Source organism: Panthera uncia (genome assembly GCF_023721935.1).
Source record: "Panthera uncia isolate 11264 chromosome E2 unlocalized genomic scaffold, Puncia_PCG_1.0 HiC_scaffold_20, whole genome shotgun sequence".
Classification (NCBI taxonomy): Eukaryota; Metazoa; Chordata; class Mammalia; order Carnivora; family Felidae; genus Panthera; species Panthera uncia.
In genome coordinates, this window is record NW_026057589.1 from 18,357,842 (window position 1) to 18,380,284 (window position 22,443).

Genomic DNA, 22,443 nt, shown 5'->3' on the forward strand with positions numbered 1-22,443 from the left:
TGGGAGGGGGGTATTACGTAGGTATCTATCTATCTAGTCTCATATTTTATTTTTTTTTAAGTTTATCTATTTATTTTGAGAGAGAGAAAGACCACAGGAGGAGCAAAGAGAGAGGGAGATAGAATCCCAAGCAGGCTCCACGCTGCCAGCACAGAGTCCAATGCGGGGCTCGAACTCATGAACCACGAGATCATGACCTGAGCTGAAACCAAGAGTCTGTCGCTTAACCGACTGAGCCACCCAGGTGCCCCCCCAACCTCATATTTTAAATAAATCTAATACATACATAATCTCATGCATACACATAAAGCTCATTTCATCACTACAGAGTGGTTATGTACCAACAAATTTTCAGAACATTTTATATTTAGGTAAAATCTCATTTATGTATGTATATAAGCTCATTTATATCTTCCATATATTTATGTAAATCTTATATATGTAAAACATCACATATATGTAAATCACATTAAATCATTTGTGACTATCTGCCAGTTGTTCTAAAAATTATATATAATGATATTTGCATATAATTTCATTTATATAAATCTTATATATATAAAATCTTGCTTATATGTAAGAATCTCATTTAACCATTAGTGACTATATGTTATCAAGTACTTTAAATACTATGTATATAATTTCATTTATACATATACAAATCTCGTTACGCAAATCTGATATAATCATTAAAAAGGATATATGCCAACAACTGTTTTAAATATTATATATACAATCCAATTTTGTCATTTATATATTTTAATACATCTTATATATATAAAATCTCATATATAATACAAATGTGTGTGTGTAAATGTCATTTAATCATTAAAAAAAAAAAATCCCTGTGAGGCAGACACAGGTGTGATCCCCAAAGACAGGGCAAGGTCAAACACCTGTGCATGTGACACCAGGTCTTGGCAGAGCTCCTGGTACCCCCCACTCAGACCTGCTCTCCCCAAAGCCCAGAGCTCTACCTGCCTCAGTTAGGGGCAATTCCAGCTTTCAGCTGCTCATGTCCCCAGTCCCAGGTTCGCCCTTGACTCCTCTCTCTCCCTGACTCCACAACCAGATCTTGGTCTGCCTTCAAAACAAGCTGGGGACCTCACTCCTTCTCAGCACCTCAAACGCCCCACCTCTGATTCAAGCCTTCATCACAGGCAGATGGACAATTGCAAGTCTCCTTCTGGCTTCCTTGCCCTCACCCCACTTTTGCCTATCGTCATAGGGCGAATCTGTTACATCACAAGTCAGTCCAGGCCACTCCTTTCCAGATCCTCCTGGGGCTCCCATCCTCACTTACAGGGTAAGTTGAGTCTTTACCACGACCCACAAGGCCCTACAGCATGTGCCTCCCACACTCAGCAACATGTTGAACTCACCACTTATAAGATCCTGAGTAGTTTCTAGGGGCAACACATCTAACATTTATTAAGAAGGGTTTTATAAGAATTTCTTTGGAAATTCCACCCACCATGGCACGCACACACCTGGAAAGTAAATGAGGAGGCCTCCCTTTTTGTCTAAAATCAAAGGGGAATGGGGCTTCAGAATGGGGTGCTTTTATATGCACCCCCTAAAACTTAGGGGATGCAGTGGATTGACATCCGACACATGCCTGAGAAATTCTGTGACAAGAGACCTAGGCTGACCAGCTACTCCACCAGTGAGGCAGTCGCTGATGTTCAGGAGTTAGCATCTGCTTGCATAGAAAGTGCCTGAGGTTTCCACGAGCCACATGTGACCCAGGCGTGGCAAAGAGCTGCCTTGGGGATTGTCTTGCCCTCAAGGGGCCAAAAGACTTCATCTGGGAACCGGCTGTAGAACTAGATTCCTGGGGGGCTGGAGAGAGACTGAAGGCTGATCATATAGGGTTCATTCGGCAATTTTAAGAGACTGGCCACCATCAACTGAAGGAGGTTGTCCAGAAACCCATACAAGTTCCCTGAGAGAGTGAGTCAGGTATAAATACCTGTGAGGCCCACGGAACAAAAACCCCATCAGGCAACAGCACAGTTTGGTCCCTGTCACCTCTTCCCTGCTCTCCCCTAACACAACCAGTAAAGGCAGTGAGGCTCAGCTAAAGTGAAGCCTTAACCTTGAACAACATCAACAACCTTGATTCTTAAACGGAACATGGCCACTTTTTAATCAGCTATTTTTTAAATTCAAGAATAGTTGACATATGATATTTGATTAGTTTCGGGTGTATAACATAATGATTCAACAATTCGGTACATTACACAATTCTCACCACAATAAGTGTAGTAACTGTCACCACACAAAGTTATCACAATACTATTGATCACATTCCCTACGCTGTTCTTCTCATTCCTGTGAGTTATCTCTTTTGTAACTGGAACTTTGTACCTCTTACTCTCCTTCCCCTATTTTGCCTATCCCTCCCGCCCCCGTAATTATTGAATTGAGACGGTGTTTGTGACTTTAGGGAACTGTGATTTACCAGAAAGGCCCCGCAGCCTGTTTGTGTTTTCATCTAGGATCAGGGGTATCCCACGAACCAGACTTAGAGGGGACGTGGGGAAAAGAAAGAAAGTTGCTTTGGGGGGTTACACTCCATTCCTGCTTATTCACTACACCGGTGAGTCGTTTAATTGACCACATGTGAGTCCCGGCCCCTCTCTGTTCTTTGTTTCCTCAGCTATTTGGTGAAAGGGTTTTTGAGCAGGAAGGTCCCATCAGAGTTCGGCTGTGAGAGGAAGCCAATGGCACAAGGTTTGTCTTATAGACGTCACACTCGGGACATCGAAAGGCCTCGTCCAGGCTGCTGGAAAGACCAGAGGCAGTTAGAAGACAAGGGCTTTCCAGGCGTGATCTTGACCACTCAGGATGGAGTCAGGACCTTGCAGAAAGGGCAAAGAGGCACATAGAGCAACAACAAAGACAATGATGAGGACACCAAAAACAACGGAAAGAAAAAGGGCAGGATGGCCAGCTGAGGGAAGATCCTGGGCTCCAGCCAAGGCTGGCTGGCCCACGTGGACCGACAGATGGCCCGAGGGAAAAAGAGCGATCGGTGGTACACCATCTTCTCCACTCTGAGGGCACTCACAATCGGACGGGAAGGCGTCCTCTCCATTACTGCATCGTGGAGAGTTTGAGGATCGTGGCAAGATGACCCACTTTTCCAACGTTCCTAGACCCCAAGCTCCTGTGTGACAGGGACTGAGTAATCCCTGCCTTCCAGCACCAATGTGGCACCCGAGACAGAGCAGGAGGCTCAACACTGCTGCCGGACAGACGGGCGGTTAGACCTTGACCTTGGGCGAATCCCTTTCCCAGGATCCCCTGTTGGCCAAGATCCCTGGAAAAACTCCTTCTTCCTCTCCCGCAGCCCCTGGGATGTCGCCGGGGCCAGGCCTTGGAGGCCTGGCACCCCCCCCCACCCCGCCCCAGCGTGCATCTCATAAGAGCCACGTGGTGATGATCGAAGCAACAAGATCACGCGCATGGAAGGATTTTACATAATTCCACGGTGACAAAAATTGTCGCCAGCCACATATGGCGGCTAGGGTTGTGCAAGATCAAGCTCTATGGGGGTCGTCTTTGGTGAGGAGGCAGCCCTGTGCAAGTAACCTTCCACGCATACCAGGGAAGGGATGAATGCTCCTATCAACCCCCCATGAAGGATAATCCCTCCCCCACCCCCATTCTACAGTCCTCTAGTGTCAAGCTATTGCTGCCCAGTAGCTACCAGCCTGGATCATTGAAGCCTCAAGCCGGGAACCCAGACACAACCTCGAAGTATCAGGGGTTTCAACCCCCTGGGATCCCAGAAACTTCCCTGTTCAGAAACCACAGGTTTGTGAGTTTCATGCACACAAGCAAATGCTGACGAAGTTTCAACCTTTTTATTCAAAGCAGCTTCTCACAATGTATAAATACTGCATATTAGCACACATGAAAAATACAACTTCTAAGGCACCCAGAAATGTGTTCATACACGTTACAGGACCATTCACAAAGAGAGTGTACAATTTGCTCTAGACAGTCAGCATTTGATAAGTCAGAAGATTATTATCCCTCAGGACTGCACCCAGTCTCGGGAAATATTTACAACGCAGTGAGAAAGGGTCAGCTGTACCTGCTTTATAATTCTATGAAGTACTCATACTTACAAATATTCAGAACTAGTTAAAGACTCTCCCATGACAACCTGGCAAAATAAAACAAGTAGCCTAATTTGCAAAGGTCTCCTTGGATTTTGGTGTGTGTGCTACACCCATGATCAAATCCAAACACTCTTAGGGTGGGCTGGATAAGTTTTTGGTAGCCTGCTTCATTATCAGAAGTTTGGTAATAAGCCTTACCACTAGAATGTCCCTTCGTCAGTGTCGATCATCTCTCAACCAGTTAATGGATCGGTGATTTCATCATGAATGAGAAATGGGGCATCCCTTGGTGTGAGAATTGAGGGAAATTCTTCTCATGCCAAACAGGACATTGGAATGGGTCAATGAAGAACAAAAGGAGGTGGAAATTTAGCAAATGTGGGATGTTGCACAGTGTAGACACATTTTTTAAAACTCACACTGGAGGTTCCCATTCAGATGGAACAGTCTACACTGGTCAGGTCATCTGGAAGAATGCCAGACCTCCACCTTCCATGATATGGATAAAGGCTGGGACTGCACAGCAGAAACACCCACCTGAGATAGCAAGTTTCAATCTGAGAAACTCATCTTCCAGAGCCTTCTCAAGGTGATAAATCCCTCTGCACGGCCAGCCAGGCTGGCGGAAGCGAGCAGCTTCTCTGTGCCATAAAGCACGCACACCTCTGTCTGGATGTGCCCACAGTCTATGAAACTCGGGTTTTGTTGGAATAATGGAATTCTTTGGTCCTTGGTTTTATGAAAGGCAATATTTTCACAATCCTGTCAATGTGGACATCAGCAAAATGACTTCCAGCTGGGACTCATGGCACAGGGACAAATTTAATACCAGATGGAACGTTCTACACCCTCCAGACTTCCCGGAGCCCCCTGAACGAGCTCCAGCGTCAGGCCAGGTGCTGGGCCAATGAGGCATGGTTAACCCAGGGAGACACCAGAGCTGAGGCTTAAGATCAGACGTCAGTTCTTCTGACTGCCTCACACACTGCAAACACTGGAAGCAAATCTCCACCCTGATGGTAGACTGTGTGAACGCTCACTAGAGCTGAACACAATAACTTGACTTCAGCCATACAACAGCTCTGGTCTCGAGTCACCTGTAAAGCCTTCGTAAGGAGAATCAGTTGGTAGCTACGGAAGTGCAGCCAGCTGAAAGGAATCGTAAGTTTTTGCAAAAAATTAAGTCCAAATTCCAGACGGACTTAGGTCTCGGACACAGCGGATGCACCACCGATGAGCTCTGCGACTTCGACTCCATTAAAACGGCCCCTGGTGAAAGGACTCAGCTGATGTGATGTTCTTCATCTAGTTTGCCTTTGCCCTGCTAAACTCAGGTTTAGTATGGCTTAACACGCACAGTTCATCGATAAGACACTCAGGGCACATGGGAATGCTGATTACGTAACTGAAATTGACTTCAGATTGTCTACACAGTAAGACTCACATGTAAACTTTGTTAACACCTCTCAAGGAGTGCTGACCTCAGCCAGGCTGGATGGTTCCAGGTCAACCACAAGGGACCCGGGGTCAACCGCCAAGGTCAAGAGCAGGAAATGCCATTTGTTCAGAACAAATGATAGACCAGCAAGCCCTCCCTGTGACCATGTCTAAACCACGTGAATAGTACGAAGGTGGCTCCGGAAAACCTGTCCTCGGTCCATTCGTATGGTGAAAGATAAATCACCAAGGTGCCTATCTGGCCCCTGCTGCCATCAGCTCAACCAAACTCTTCGGATTAGCCATGACTTACAGACTGCACTGAGTCCATCAACATGGCTTACGTTGCTTGGAAGAAACAACCCGTATTACCCTTATTTTTATTTTTATTTTTTTTGCAACAAGCTTAAGGCTCTGTTCACAGACTCCATCAACTGCCACACAGTGAGACTTTACGGGGAGGTCCTAAACTACATATGTAGTTGCAAAGGTTGGCAAATTTACTGATCCTAATGGTAAGGCTTATCCACAAATTCAATACATTTTCAAATGATGCTTCAAACTCAACTACTTTGAGAAAAAGAAGATTAAACCTGCTCTCTGACAACACGAGAGCAGTAGATTCTAATGAGAAAACGAAATGAAACCATTGGCAACAAACCAGTATGCTATTTTTTGAAAGAACAAGTGATATTAATGGAAAAGATTGCCTAAAACGCATATCCTAACTTATCACAGAAATATAAAAGTTTATATTCTGAAAATAGATACTGTATTAAAGTCTGTAAGCATTTCAACCAAAATTTGCAGAAATAACTGAGCAACACTTATCTACAACAAAAATATACATGCAAGACAACCCCCAAATGGTTTCCCTTAAATATCTACAAAGGCAAAGTGTAGATTTTTAAAGATTATACAAAACCATTTACAGAGAATAAAATAAAATACTTAAGAAATCTCATTTAGAGTCTTAAATACTGTGTATATTAGTGAGAGTGTCTAAACTAATATGTACAACAGATCTAAGTGTCTGAATCCAGAAACACAGAAGAGAAGCGATTCTGCATTTTAAATATTCACTTAGGAAGATTTGAAGACGTTTCTCTTTGTTTCTCTTAAAAAATTGTTTTCCACAGAAACTAGATTGGAAAACTGCATGAATGTGACTCAATTTCAAATTAAAAAAAGTTTACAAAATTTTCTAAACCAACAATTAATGGGAAACGCCATTCAGCATTCAGTCAAGGCTATTTTTAAACGTGGATATTTGGAGCTACAGTTGTACTGATCAGGGTCCATTTTGATGACTACTTTCCCATCCTCATACCGAACTTCATACGGAAAAAAAACCTATTGTCATGCTTCAGAGAGAACACTTCCTAGTTTAGTCTACAGTGAACAAGAATAACATTTTAAATCAATTCTCTGCTGCCTTCTCAAAGCTACCCAATTTCATTCTTAGAGGGTAGTTCTTGACAGTTTTTGCCCACAGACATTATTTGAACGCAGGAAGGGGAAGGTTGGGCACAAGGGCACTAGAGTGTGGTTTCTGAATGGTGGGGAGCTCTGACCAACTTGGCAAAGTTCTGCACAAAGTCCTCTTGGAACCGGAACTAAGTCTGGCAGTTCCACCACAAGACGCTGGCTGCTGACCACCAGGGGTTGGAGCAGAGAAGGGAGGGGAGTTCTAACGCATGGCTGACAGGATGGCAAAGAGTGGGTTGCCTAGAAGGTTCCTTGACTGAAGAAGTACTCTCAACTAACTTCCCACCCGTATCTGTTCTTCCAACCCCAAACGTCATTCTGGGTTAGGTCTGCCAAGACCAGGCACAATTCCTCAGAGACCTGCCCTGGCTCTGGAAAGGGACAGACAGGGTGGTGTGGAGGTAAAACAGGGTTCAGAGAGGGGAGAAAGGGTGTTATGGGTGGAGAGAGGGCTCTGTGACCGAAGATAAGAAGTGAGAGCCCGAGCCCCCCCCCCCCCCCCCCCCCCCCCCCCCACCGCCCGCTCCATCTCGAGAAAGCTGTTAGGATAAACCCTGACACATCCACAGCTCTGGCATTTTCCATCCCAGGTCAAATTGCTAAAAGTTACCTCGATTTCATCTTCATAGTATCAAAACAACCATCCAGAAAGTGGAGAATTCAGCCATGCGGTCTACCCCACAGCAAACAGATTTAACCTACTTCTGCCCAATTGGTAGAACATCCTCCTCGAATAGACTGTATAGAAACAACCAAAACACAGACCGTCTTTTAAGACACCTCCTGTGGTACCCAGAACCGACAAACTGACGGCCAGGAAATCTACCTGAGTAACGGTTTCATATTCTTTCCTTATCATCAGAGATCTTTCAAATGTTCAGAAGTTTGGATCTGTGATATGTCTAAAGCTACAGGATTTCATGTTCTTTCAGCAGAGAAGAGAGGTGGACATTGATCCAAAGGAACTTCCAAACATCCTCTGCCAACCCTAACAAGAATCCAGACACTGCTTCTATAGACAGAAACCCATCTGCCCCCAGAAAGTACACAGAAAGCACGGGGCTCTTTCTTCAGAGGATTTAGCAGTGGTGAAGAGATTATCCGCACAACACACGGGAACGATGTCTGTCCAGGGGCTTGGGGAAAGCATACATTTGGTTTCCCAGAGGAAGAGACAGACCCAAGTGGAGATGGGACAGCAGGCATCTGGGCAAAAGCGGCTGTTTCCCTAGGGTAATCCCTTATGGCCTAGGTCTGTGGTTCCTGCAGGATCCCACGGGGACCAAGCAGAGACAGGAGAAGAAGGGAGGGGAAGGCAAGAGGCTTCCTCTTCCCTGACCCTCCTGAGGTCATGGGCAACTCAAAAGGAGAGAGGCTGTCTATAGAGGGAACCATGGCCATTGTAAGGATCGCGTCCAGATGAACTCCACACGCACCATCTACAAGACCATGTCTCTAGCCATAGTGTAGACGCTCAACGTGTTCTTAAAACACAAAGCTCGGGGCCGTGAATCCCCTCCCATTGTATCTGCTCACCTTTAAAAGAGAAAGGGCCAGAAGGAGACAGGAAACTGTAGCAGGCCCTCCCTGTTTTCAACCTGCCTCCCCTTCCTCCATGGTGCCCGACACTCACGGTTCCACTCACTGTGTCCAACGAGGGCTGAGACAGGCGGGTGATCACAGAGGGAAAGAAAAGATGAGGCAAGCCGGGGGGCCTCTGAGAATACCCAGGGGTCGTCACGGACATGGAAAAATCCCACCATTCTGAGAATCTAACTGACCCACAGAAGGTTTAAGTCTCGCGCAGAACACCCTCCTATCCCGCTCCAAACTCAAGGTCTTAACCACTTCTCTGTAGCTGATCCATGGACTTTGGGCCGATGGTCTAAATTCAGATGCTGGGGTCCCCATGCAGCCCAGGGACCCTGGGACAGGAGACCTCATCCCTGGTTATTTCTCCCTGATGTAAGTAAATGATTCAGACCCACCGACAGCTCAACAGAGTGGGAGCTGCTCCCCACCTCCCTGGACGGCCAGAACCAGACACTGCCGTCCACACGGAAGAAATGGACTCTGAAGTCTAAGCTCCATCGTTTGCCCCAAAGAAAAAAGACTCCCTCTAGACAACATGCAATCCCTAGGCAGGGCCGATCAGCTCTTCGGGACGTCACAAATTAGGGACTGGGTCTGTCTCAGTACCATTCAGGCTGGAGGCCCCTTTATCTCCTTCAAGGCAGCAGAGTGAAGAAAAAAACTCTCCCATAATTTCTCCCAACAACAAGTATGCAATTATTACAGCTGAGAACCATTTTATGTGACGAGGATCTGCAAAGCTATTCCTTCTACCCACAGGGATCCTTTCACTTACATCTCTCTGAATTTTAATTCTGCGTGGTTCATTGCTAGAATGCACCAAACGGCATGAACCTCGTATGGGATTTGGTCCAGGGCAGTATGAAAATAATATCTGTGTCCACAACAGATATCATAATACATAGACAAAAATAAATAAATTAAATAAGGTTGATTAAAGAAAAACAATTTTTCCTAGTAGTTCATGTTTTTGTAAAACTAGCTTTACATATAATACACATAAATTATCAGAATTTCCACTTACATTGTTTTAAAAATATATATTTAACAAAACATTCCTAAACGTACAACATCTGGGTTTGCAAATCGCTCAACTGGGTTTTAAGACCAAGCCCTAAAAGTCACACAGATTCGCATCAGAGAGAACAGTGAGGCTGGCTCTACACAACTGTTTTCGCTCATCGGTCTGGAAATTCCCTAAGATGGACCGTCCCCTGTCACCGGATCTGCACTTAACCGGAGAGAGCCATACAGCCAAGTCTCCAAAGCAGAGGCACTGTGTAGACGCAGCCTGAGTCAGAAGGAAGGGGGAGACCGGTCTTCCCCTTCCTGGACCAGGGTGGTGCATTTCGGCGAGTGGGGACCGACTGGCAGAGGCCTGGGAAGATATAGCCCTCGATAGCTCTCTAGCCAGTGGAAGGACGGGTGGGGGGAGGGCCTGGGGGAGGCCAAGTATGCTGAGTTTCCCATCTGTTATACAAAATCAAACCAATGCAGAACAACCAAAGGACAGGAGGAAATGGACACGAGAGAGACACCTTGACGGACCCCTCAGCCAGCACACTCTGTGCTCCGATCTCCGAGGCACGGCGCAAAGCTGGAAGTCAGGTGCCCTCGAGCATGGGGGCGAGTGGCCGGGGGCTCCTCAGACTTCGTAAATTTTGTCCTGCAGGTAGCTGAACAGGGAATCCAGGCCCTTGGAAGAACTCCAGAGCTGCTTGAGCATGAGGCATTCTTTCTCGTTCACGTCTTCGAGCACAGATTTCAGGAAGCTCCGAACGAGGCATTTCGACTCCTCCAACACCTGAAGGGAAACGCATGAGCCTCGTTAGCCGGCCCCGGGAACTCTGCTCCAGGAGAACGTACTTGGCCTATGAAGCACCAGCTAACCTTCCGATGCCCAAAGCCAGAAGAGACTGCCTCCTGTAGTCCGGAACTTCCCAGGCCTGTGACCCCAGCGATGCCAGGGATGGATTCCAGGCATGCCAAGATGTTGAGCCCTAGGCCCCTGGGATGGCCGGGGGTGGGGGGACCCGTGTTACCCCCGACCGCAAGAGCTTTGTCCTTTCCCCGAGGGTCTGACACAAACTCAGTATCATTCTGTACAGGCAGCATGAAAAAGATTGGGAGACACCCGACTTCACCTCCCCGTGCTTCTCTGTCACCTGTGAAACAGCAACAATGACACCTGACTTAAGGATGGCTGGAACCACAGAGTAAGATAACGAACGGACACGGACGGCTGTCAAAGTATCCATCGGCCCAATATCAGTGGCGATCGTGGCAATGATCAATAACAATTTGCAGCAATTGCAGCCAAGGATGAGAACAGCGATGACAGATAGTAATAACGCCACAGTACTACAGTAGCAACAATAATGGTAATTAATGTTAGTAATGTGGTGGTGAGAAGGGGAATGGTGGTGACGATGCCGTGGTGTTAGGACAGTGATGTCCGAGGACAGCAACGAGAGCAGTGACGTTGGTACGAGTGGTAATAATGGTAATGATCCTCATCAGAGTGATGAGTGACAACGACCCGACAACGACAACGACCAGATCAGAGTAATAACAACAAGGCCACCACAATCACTACTGACCAACGGGCTGCATGAGAAGTACTCTCCCTGCTTTCTCTCATTTCTTCCTCACGATAACTCCACGAACAGGTAGTATTTTTGTCACCACATGACGGATAAAGGAAGTCCAGGTGCCCGGGGCTGCGTGACAGACGTGGCCTGCAGTCACCTGGCTGACCCGGACGGACCGCTGCCTCGCTTGGGCACAGCCGCCGTGGGGCCGTCAGGCCCCAGGCATCCTTGCACCGGCCGCGACCATCCTGTGCTGATGTCAAGGTTTCGCCTCATGCTCTCCCAAGGTGCTTTCAAATAGAAAAGGCAAGACGGGAGCTCCCTTGCTCAAGCCGGCCGGCAGGGAGCTGGGGTCTTCCTCCTCGGCCTGGGCTGGAGGCCGCCTCCTGCCTCACAGGTGTTTCCTTGCAGAACACTGTCTCCCAGGCCGTAGGGCAGATTCCTTTCTCAGGCAGCTCACCCCAAAGCTCCTGATTTCAGGACTATTGACAGGAGACATTTCCTTGCAGTATTTCTTCAACAGCTTGTTCCCCTGAGTACGTCCACTGCCCAAAGGCCAGACTTCTTGCGGAGGTTGGGGCGGGGCGGGGGGGGGGGACCTTGAGGCCTTTGTCCTACCTTCCTTTTCAGCTTCAGTGTCCCTCCAACACCCCGTGTACCTGCATAGACTGCTATGAGCCGCTGCCTAAACCCCGCAGGAGTTTTCGGACTCCTGTGACCTCACTCACACCACTTCCTCTGCTGAGAATTTCTACACGCGTCTCCGGGTAGCTGATCCTAGAGGTCATCGGCTTTTTTCTGCCCGGGAATTCCCGAGACATGGGATTGTCTGTGCTCAAGTCAGGAAGGGTCCCCGGCAAAGTGGGATGAGCTGGTCACCGCAGTTATCAGGAAAATTAAAAGAGAATCCACAGAAAGAGGTCAGCAGAAGGTGTGGCCCATACTAAGTGTTCACCAACGATGCGGGCCCAGGGCCACTCCGTCATCCTCACTGGCTTCCAGGGAGCAGAGCTTACACACAGTAGGTGCCCAATCGAGGCCGATGAGGCACATCATGAAGCAGCATGGCAGCTGGGGGCGAGGGGCGACGGGCAGACGGAGACAAGGAAGGGGTGCTCAAGGGTCTGACCCCGTAACTCCAGCCCAGCAGCCCCCTGACTCTGGAGGACACAAGGAGGCTCTCCCTCACGTGGGCCCTTTTCTCCCAAATCACCTTTCTCATTTCCTAGACCAGCCCTGTGGCTCCAGGAACAGCCTCCGCTCCACCCTTCAACAGGATATTTCCGTACTGTGCTCAGAGTGACTTTTATGAGATAAAATCGACACTTAATTAAAATCGGGCGCCTCTGCAGAGGTGTTATTTATTTATCCGTTTCTCGGTGTGTCTTCAGAGTCCAATGGTGATGTTTAAATGTGCCAAGCGCTCAGTGGGCAGAAGTGAAATACGAGGGCAGATACGCTGGTTTCTCTCATCTCCCGGATGGCTTAAAACCCTTGGTCCTTATTTGCCTTTGTTTCTCGTATTCTTTAAAAACTACAGATGTTTTGTGCTTTTGTGCGTGTCTAGGACTTTCTTTTAAGGCAACGTACTCTACCCCAGAGTATAAATCTCTGCTGTGTGGTTTTCAAACTGGAAATGATGGGGAATATATCTAAGGATGCGGATTTTCTCTCTCCGGGTTTAAGCTCTTGGCACCGAGAAGAGGCATCTATGGCGTTGTTACGCATACACCCTGCGTGACCGCTGGCAAGTCAGTCAGTCCCTTCCAGACTCATCACCCGCATCTGTAAAATGGGTCTGTTGCAAGGACAAGCACACAAAGACACAGGAACTCACCACTGCGCTGCAGGATGCCATCTCCTTGACCCGCAACATGACCTCCTGGCTGAACGTGGTTGGCCAGAAGACCTGGGACACAAGTCCCCTGCTGCACGCCTCCTGGGCAGTGAGCTTCCGTCCACAGAAGAGCATCTCATTGGCCTGAAAAAAGCAAAGGCAAAGGGAAGGCTGAGAGCCCAGAGTGCCTCCCACATCTGCTAGCGAGGCCTGGGCTTGACACGCACAACTGTCCCGGCTCCCGAAGGCAGGGTCATCATCAGCTGGGAGGGTCAGATAAGCTTTGGGAACTGCTTGAAGACATCTGTGTCTGTGCACATGCTTCTGATCAGAGGGTCCACAACTTTCTTTAAATTCCCAACAGAAGCCGCGTACCTACTGTGGGTCCATCTGCCCGACACCCCTCCCCATGTCTGGAGGCGGACCCACGCAGTGGGCTTACACCTCGGGCTGCGTCCATTTCGGTGCTGAACACATATCTACCCTATGCGATAAAGCCCTAAGCTGGAGGTGAGGGGAAAGAATCTTTCTCCCTGCCTGGTCGATGCTCAAGTCAAAGAGCCCAGGGCCACCCCCTGCCGTGTCCCCACTCTTTGGAGAAGTGGGTCCACCAAGAAAGGAAGGATGGAGAACAAGAGTCTTGACTGGGCTTGGGATTCCTGGACCCCAGCGTCAGGCTCCGCCTCTGGATACGCAAGTTATGACAACCACTGCGTTCTTTTAAAGCCCCTTTAAACCAGTTAAGGTGCTTCCATCACTGGCAGCCAAAAAGGTCCTAAATAATACCCTAATACTAAAGCAGAGAGGTGCGTCTCTCCCAGTGGCCCAGGGCTGTGCCCAGTTGTGAAGAGCCAAAAGCACCCTCCCCGCCCCACCTTCCCCTGCCCACTCGCCTTCCGTGGTTTCCTTTTGAACCCCACTCCTCAAAGAATTTCCTCTTGCTTTGTAGTTCACAGCTGCCGTACCTGTTCTGGGAGGAGCCTAATGGAGGGGGTCCCAGGCACCGACAGCACAGTGCACCCACCACTGCAACTTCCCGAGTGACTCTCCCGCTGATAACTAGGATGGAAGGGCTACCGCCAGGTGATGGGATCCCCATCTCCTTCAGGATAAATCCCCGCCGCCTGCACGCAGCACACAATCCCTTCCCTGACCGGCCATCCATCCGCCTGCCCCCTGCATGCTTAGCTGCTCTCGGATCGATGCTCACATGCCAGGTTCTCTCAGCTGCTGGATCTACATGTGTGTTTTTCCCTTTGTTCCGGTTGTCACTGATGGGTCGTGATGACCCAGAGGACCATCTTTCTATGCCGGGGTAGAGACATTTATCAGGCCGGTAACGAGCCTACAGCATGTATCTGGTTAGAGGTCTGAAGACAAATATATGTCATTATACTTATTTAGAAACACCTCTGTCTCGGGAAGGGGAAACGAAAGCGAGGAACTCAATAGAAGGAGCCAAACAGGACACGGTCGGCAAGAACACGTCTCAGTCAGCAACATTCTTGGAGTTTCAGAAATGGTTGAAATAAAAGAGAGACAGAAAGAGATAAGGCTGTACAGTGTTCACATTTTTGCAACCACAGAGGACGGGGAGGAACAGGAGCGGCACTGAGTTCGGGCAGAGCACAGTGGCCGAGATCAAAAGGGAAAGTGTTTGCTTCCTGGGCTCCCCGCCTGCCTCATTTTTCTGCCACTGCTGAGACCATGAGCAGCCTCGAGCAGGCCCCAAGGTCCTGAATCCGAATGGCCGTACCGACCCCCTGCTGGCCCTGCCCTGTGGACGGGGTGGTGCCGTGGTCATGGGCTGTTGGGGGTCTCCACTGATCTCGTCCTTGCTCCTCCTCTCTCGTGCCACCATCAGAGAGTGACGAGCCCACACTGAAGGCGTACAACGGGGGTGCCCATTCTTGCAGACTCACTCGGGGGGTGCCCCTCTGGGGGCCTTCCCTAACCACCTCTGAACCTCACCACAGTATAGCAGTGTGGACGCTTACGAGTCTCTTCCCTTCCCAGGTAGGAAAGCCAAGGTTAACGGAACCGGGGCAGAGGGAAGCATGGGCCGCAGATCAGACACCCCTGCTCCGCCTCTGGCTTTGCCCTGTGACCCTATGCAAATCTCTTTGCCTCTCTGAATCTGTTTATTCATCTCTGAAGTGGGTACCAATTACCACCTGTGAGGATCCAACGAGACAACAGAGAGCAGGGAAACACCACGCCAGCCATGCATCAGCGCCCACAGACAGGATTATCAGGGACGGAGCCCCCGTGTTACTCATCTTTGCACTTCTAAGCAGGGAGGGCAGAAAGGCCTGGTGCCTTCCGGGAGCTCGTTGAGGTTTGTGGGCTCAAAGAAGGAGCAGCACCTGCTAGGCTATCACCCCACTGCCTCAGTTTCTCTGCAGAATGGAGGGCAACAGGACCTACCTTTGCAGGTGTTGAGAAAGAGTGAGTGAGACCATCATGTGGAAAGTGACCAGTAAACTAGCCCGCGTGTGATGGTGAGCACAAGCTGGGAAAATCCTGCTGGGACAACCCACTCAGTCCTCTGCCATCAAAGTGCCCATGTGGTTCTGGTGTGTGATGGCAATACAGTGGGCACGTTGTGCAGTGCAAGCATCAAAGGGACAGCAGTGAGTGCCAAAATGATCGGGCTTCCCTGTGCAGGAGTTGAGTACCAAGAGCACTTCACTAGGGGCCCCACTAACTCCCAGAGGCAGCTGGCGCCTGAGGGTTTCACCCAAGGACCTCAGCCTGAGGAGGGGAGGTGGGGGGGGGGGGAGGGGAGACCGAGAATATCCGGAATCCTACGGATGGAAGAGGCACGAACCTTGGTCTGCTCAGCAGGTGGTGGCCACACTGAGCCCACAAGGCCTCGGAAGTCACATGGGAGTTAACCTTTCCGAGTTGTGGGATGTGAACATCAAGGCCAGAGACCAAACATGAGAAGGAACCAGAAGGCCTGGGTCATTCAAACCTTTTGCTCCTTGCCAAAGGGCTCCAACTCAAACCAGAAGACCGCCCCCCCCCCCGCCCCCGCAAAGGCTTTGTGAGAGACAAACAGATAGATTACCGGAGGGTCAAGAAGAAGCCGGGAATGGAGAGAATGGAGGAAAGAGTTTCCAGGAGCATCTGTCACAGGCAGAGCAAGCAGACAATGTCAGGGGTGACCACAGGCCCACCACGCTCAACTAACAGGAGGTCACAGGTGTCCCTTGCAATGGAATGTGGCCAGTTTTTTCTCCAGTATCAGACAAGAAAGAGCACCTACACCTGCATACGTGGGTGCTGGGACTTTCCAGAACTGGTCTGGAGGTCCTTCTTGGAGAGACAAGCCATTAGGAGGAGACTCAAGTTGATTTCAGACAATAGGGTCTTGGTCAAACAAACACCACACACACACACACCCCTGCCCCCAATTTCAGACTCACTCCTCGGAGGCGGGTCCTCCTTTGGGACACACTGGTTAAGAGCACAGACTCTGAAGCCAGACAGTTTGTGGCTCAGATGCCACGACTGCCCCTCCCACTGTGTGACCCTGCACAATTCACCCTCCCCGAGCCTCAGCCTCCAATCTGTCAAGTGGGGATGACAACAGCCCTACCTTACAGGGTTGTAGGAGGATGGACTGAGTTAGCAGCCATCAAGCACTGGCCACGGTAAGTGCTTTCCAAGTGTTAGCTGTTAGTTATTATTACCGGCCCCTGACCACACCTGCTTCTGGCTATTGGCACAGAATCTGTCCGCACCCTGCCGTGAATGCCACCACTCACTCAGACACCCCTCTGCCTGTTGACACGGGACTCAGTAGGTTCCTCAACGTCTCCAGTTTAGCTTGCCATCTGTGTGATGGAAACCGCAACACAGGTTCTCCAGGTGGAACTCGCCTTGTGATCACCCAAAATCCCCTCCTGCTTCTGGGACACGCAGCAAGACTACATTTCCCAGCCTCCCTTGCAGGTAGGTGTGGCCACGCCACGGAACCCTGGCCCCTGAAAAGTGAGCGGGGACGAAGATGCCCTTTGCAGCCAGGCCCCTGAAAATGCCCAGCCTCTCTCTTCACGTCCACTGGCCAAAGCGGAGGTACATCTACCAGATGGAAGACGCCTGGGCCACCAGTCAGTGTGGACGGCTGGACCGCAGCAAGAGTGAGGAAGAAGTTTTTGTTGTTTGGACCCTAGGATTGTGGGATCGTTTGTTACAGCACACAGTCCATTCTGATATGGGATCTTATCAGGCTGTTGTGAGGAATGAATGAAAAAAATGGATGCAAAGTGCTTGAACTTAGTTCAGTTCGCTCAGACGACTTCGTGCTTTAACTAGTTAAGTGTTTATTATGTGAACTAACTGAATCGAGTTAACTCGGTTACGTAAACAAAGTGTGTGTTTGGTAAGCAAACATCGCCATCATCTTCTCCGCCTCGGCCACACCCGCCAGTGCCGTCTGGCACCAGCATGGGAAGGCTCCAAGATCAGCCTGCCCTCTTCCCAGCTGCTCTGGGGAGGCAGAGGAAGCAGAGACAGTCAGCAGATTCCGCCACGAGGGGCACCCCCGAGGTCCTTATTCATATGAAGGGCCATATCCTAAACCCAGGACACAGAAGGGGTCTTGTCGGGATCCCAGAGAGGGATCTTGCCCAAGGACCGAGGAGGCTTACCAGTGCGACGCCCAGGATCTGAGGGAAGGTGTATGAGGAGCAGCCAGCGGGCGTGAGGCGGATGGTGGCATACGGGGTCTGAAACCAGGCCTTCTCGCTGGCCCACACGATGTCGCAGAGGGGCAGGATGGAGGCACCGAGGCCCAGGGCAGGCCCGTTGATGGCGACCACGATAGGCTTCTTAAACTGGATAAAGGCCTTCACAAAGTCCCTGGGAGAAAAGAGAAGACCCTCTTTAGCAGGTGACCAGGCTTGCCGAGACCTATTTGACACCCTTGAACCTACCGAGGCTGCGACAAGCTTCCCCAGTGCTGCCTGGCACCCTCCGGTCATCAGAGGGAAGAGGGTGCCAGGCAAGCGTCTCATCCTCCTGGACACTGAGCCACTGAGCTGCAGTCACAGGCCTGGCACACTTGGTGGTTGGTGGCAGGTTTTCAGAAAGAAATTCATGGGCGTGACCTCCTTTCCCAGTTTGCCCAGATGGTCCTAGGTCATGCCCATTGTCCCAGTACTGCACTCACTCCCTGGATATTGACAAACTGTAAATATCCTAAGGAAGCCAACCTGAACGTCAAGGTTCAGAACCAGAAAGAGAACACAAAGGAGGCATATGTGAACACAAGGAGAGAAGGAAAGTTCTGACGGCACTGGCCAAGGGTGGAAAGGCTGGTGTTGGGAAGTATGAATCCTCAATATTGGAGGTATTCCAACTTTGGCTGGATGATCACTTTGGGTGTAGAAAGAAAGAAACTCAAGCTTCAGATGGTGGTCACAGGTGAGGACTGATGATATTTAACATTTCTTTCAGTCCTACGATTGTCTTACTCTGAATGACCCAAAGGGATGCCAGACTCATCAAGGGCTGATGAGGATCCACACGTTAGGGTGGCTTCGACCAAAAGTGGGGAAGGACACTGGGCATGGAGACATGAGGCATCTGGGATCATGGCTCTGGGATCAGGAGACATTTTATCACCCTGCCCTTCTGCAGTGAGCAAAGTTCCTGCGTGCATCTGTACCTATTAAGCAGAGACACCTCTCTCTACTTCCTCTGCCCTAGAATGCCTTTCGCCCTTCCCCTAGCTGCTATATAAGATCTATAAAATGTTAATATTCATCTGGACATGGAGGAAAGATCCAAGATGTCTAGTAAAGCCTGCATCCTTCATTATTCCCAGGTAGAAGACGAGAAACTACCGAGACCTCAAAAGAATAAAATCCACACTCCTGACCATGACCTTGGTCTGCTTCTGCTCACCGCTCCAGGCACATCTCGTCTCCCTCGTGCCTGCTCATGATGCGTGAGCTGCACGGGCCTTCTGAGAGTTCTTGGGAAACACCAGTCTCACGATTTGCAATTATCCTCATTACTTGCTTGCTTACTTGTTTTTGGATTCTCTTCCCTCTCCAGCTCCTTATGGAAACCTACAGGTCTGCCTTGTGCACGGCTTGGTGCCCATACGTACCGGAGTTCACACTCAGCAAATGATTGCCGAACGAACAGAGGAGCAATCTCTGATTGAGACTGAAGATGGAAGATGTGCGGCAGGGACACACTAGCTGTTCACCAGACCTGATTTCCCTTCCCTCCTCTTCCCGAGTCTGCTGCTGGAGCACATTTCCCCCTCCCTGGCAGGTGGCTGTGGCCAAGGAACGAAACTCTGGCCAATGGAATGTGAATGGAAACCATACGCACACTTCTAGCCCGTGCACGGAAACCTCCCGCCATGCGGTCTGCAAGCCCTCTCACCTTGACAGGCATGGCAGTCTTGGAAGGCACGTGCTGAGCCACAAGATGGAAGGAGTCTGTGCTCTTGAGTCACACTTGGAGGACAGCCATGGGCTGATAAGTAACATCTGTTTCAGGTTCCCATATATAAGAAGTAGATTTCTATCACAACTGAGCCATTACATACATTTGGGGTTCATTCATTACAGCAGCTAATACTTCACTAATACAAATGGCTGGCTGATTTATCCTTTCTCAAGGATTAGCATTTCCCCCCAATCCTCACCAAGAGATGTGGGCACCACAGTGATAGGTTGGGGTTGGATTCAACTGTGAGAAGACTGTCTCACAACCTATACGTTGCCACGTAAGTCTCACCCTTAATCCAGGCTGGAGGCGTCCCATCTCCTGACTCCTGAGCAGCGATGTGTGAGTCGAGGGGGGAGTTCTCTCGGCCACTGCCGACCCCACTGCAGCTCACCCCCAAAAGGATGCTGCTGCATTCTGGCACCGTGGCCCTCGGATTCCTGGTTTTCTGGTGGCCCCCTTCCCAGCCTGACTTCCTAACTTCAAGGCTTTAGTCGCTGGCCTTAACATGTGATTTCTACCAAATGTAATTTGGAGGCTGCACGGTACGTGGGGCTTCTTGGCAGGGTCCTTGGAACCACAGGGTCTGAGTGATTTGGGGCCAACGTTCCACATCTAAACCCCCTCATACACGATTTCAGGACCTTGCATCTTGGAGCCGGGAAGGAGTTCAGGAAGTCGTCGGGCCAAATCTTCCATTCAGTGCAGGATTCCCTTCCGGGCATCCTGAGGACGCACCAGACCCCAGCTGCTGTGGAACACTTTGAGTAAAGCAGTTCTTCCCTATCAAGACGCCTCCCCACTGTGGACCTCTTGCAGGTCCAGTCTGCCCCAATATGCACAGGGCAGCCCTTCGGGAATTCACCTCCGCCCTCATGACCGTACGGAAAGCACACTGCGCTGGAGCCCAGAACCCTTCCCTCTGCGGTCTCCAACCTGAGCCCTGTGCAGAAGCATTAAGTACCCCGAGGATGGCTAAGGGGACCGAGCGTGCCCAGCTCTGCCCCTGCACCCCCACCCCATCCTGTTCTTGTCTAAGCCACGCGGTGGGCTCCTGTCCCAGATACGAAAATGCAAATGCACAGACCACTCTCCCCATCCTCTTCCTCTCACTCAGAGGAGATCTCTATCACAAGGGCCCAGTGGACACAGAAGCCAGACAGCAAACAGGATATTGCGTTACAGACACTGCTGCTCAGATATCTGATCCTGACTCTGGCAGTGGGACTGTGTGTGTGTGTGGGGGGGGGGGGGGGGGGAGGGGGCGGGGGGGGGGATGACATGCCGTCTTCTTTGGCTTCAAGTCCATCAGTCATGCTGACCCCGGCCCCTGCCACTTCCTCCACTGAGCCTGAGCCCTGTGGCCTCTGCCTGTCTGGGTGCTGGGCTGCTGTGATGTGGCAGAAACAGCAGGAACTTTGGGGTCGGGTCTCTACTCTGCCCCTAACTAGTCATGAGATGTTGGGCAAGTCACTCACTCTCTGGAACCCCATTTTACTCCTTGTCAAATGGCAAAGCCAACGGTTTGTCCCCAGAGGGACAAACGTGTCCTGCCTGGCACGCAGGAGCCCTCGGTCACTGCTGCTATTATTACAGTCAGTGCACCTGCGGGGGAGGGCGGGCGCTGCTCTCGCTCCACTCTCAGCGGTCGGAGATCCGCCCTCCAGGCCCAAAGGAGACTCTGAAGCCATAGTCTGAATGTGGGGATGTCCACATTCCACCCAGAGCAACTGGCATTTCCTGTGTGACCCGGTCACCCAGTCCCTTTAACCAGAGCCGAGGGGTGCAGCCCTCCCACTGCCAATGTTCAGAGCCAAGTCAGCCAGTACGGGACCTACACGCACCAGACACACATGGTGACGGTCATCCAGGGGCCCCCACAGGGGTGCTCTCGAAGCCCACTCCACAGTCAGACCAGGCTCAGCTAGAACTCATGGCCGGACATTCACAGAACTAGCGATGGAGATAATTCTTTACAGCTGTTGGAAGTACCAACTGCGTGCCAGACCAGTGCAAGTTTTTCACACGGGTTATCTGCTTACTCTTAATCCCAGCAACCTGCCAGCAGGCCATCGCATCACCTGCGAGGAGTTCAGGTGAGGGCACCCTCTCTTTCAGGATGGGGCGGACAGCCTCGTTTGGGTCCTGGACAGAGGCCTGCACCGAATGAATCATCTGAGCCCTTCTCACATCTGCTAGTTCATTCAACAAACATCTGCAGAGTGAACACGGCGTCCTGGGTCACGTGTGCGCGTGTTTTCTCTAGGACACGATGAGGATGGGGCGGGAGCAGCGCTGGGGGGCGCTGAGGGCCCGCGGCATGCCGGATCCTGGAGGTCGGCCCAGCCAACAGCACGCATGCCCCCAGAAAACTGCAAGGGACTGTCAGTGGGTTGTAAGGTTCTGGGGCCAAAATCTGTTCCAGCCATGCGAGATTTTGAAAAAAGTTCTTTCTCAAGAGGCTTCTCAGATTGCAAATACGTTAATATGCCTGGAAAATCTGCAGGCACAGGGACAGGACTCGCGGCATGGCCTAAACTTAACCACAGTGCCCCTCACTCATGATGCTTCTCGGGAAATCCAGAACATTCTCTGGGAAATGCTTCCCTGCTCCATCGTGTCCCAGACTCTGGAGTGTGGCTGCCGGGGGGAGCTCTCCAAAGTTGGTGGAGCTGGAGCCTTCCCTCAAGAATCCAGTGACAAAGAGCAGCACACAGTCGCTTTCCGACCCCATGGGCATTCTCCTCTACAGGGCCGTCCTCTCTGCACCCCATCCACGCCCTTGAAGCTCCTCACCCACCCTTGTTCCTTCCAGCACCTTCTCCCTCACCCTCTTCTAACAACCTTTTCTGTTACACAAAAAGAAGGATCTTGTTGTTTCTAGAACTTC

The 22,443-nt window shown here is 50.4% G+C and overlaps 1 protein-coding gene across 1 annotated transcript in view; it reads right to left on the minus strand.

The window, feature by feature from the left end:
* Positions 1-7,587: 7,587 nt before the first annotated feature.
* CDYL2 (chromodomain Y like 2) overlaps positions 7,588-22,443 on the minus strand; it is a gene marked incomplete at its 5' end in the record, with an annotated part of 52,950 nt that continues 38,094 nt past the window's right edge. The window contains 3 exons of the mRNA XM_049622388.1: positions 7,588-10,455; positions 13,080-13,223; positions 17,738-17,948. Coding sequence (XP_049478345.1) covers positions 10,297-10,455; positions 13,080-13,223; positions 17,738-17,948 — 514 coding nt within the window. The remainder of the gene's footprint in view (positions 10,456-13,079; positions 13,224-17,737; positions 17,949-22,443) is intronic.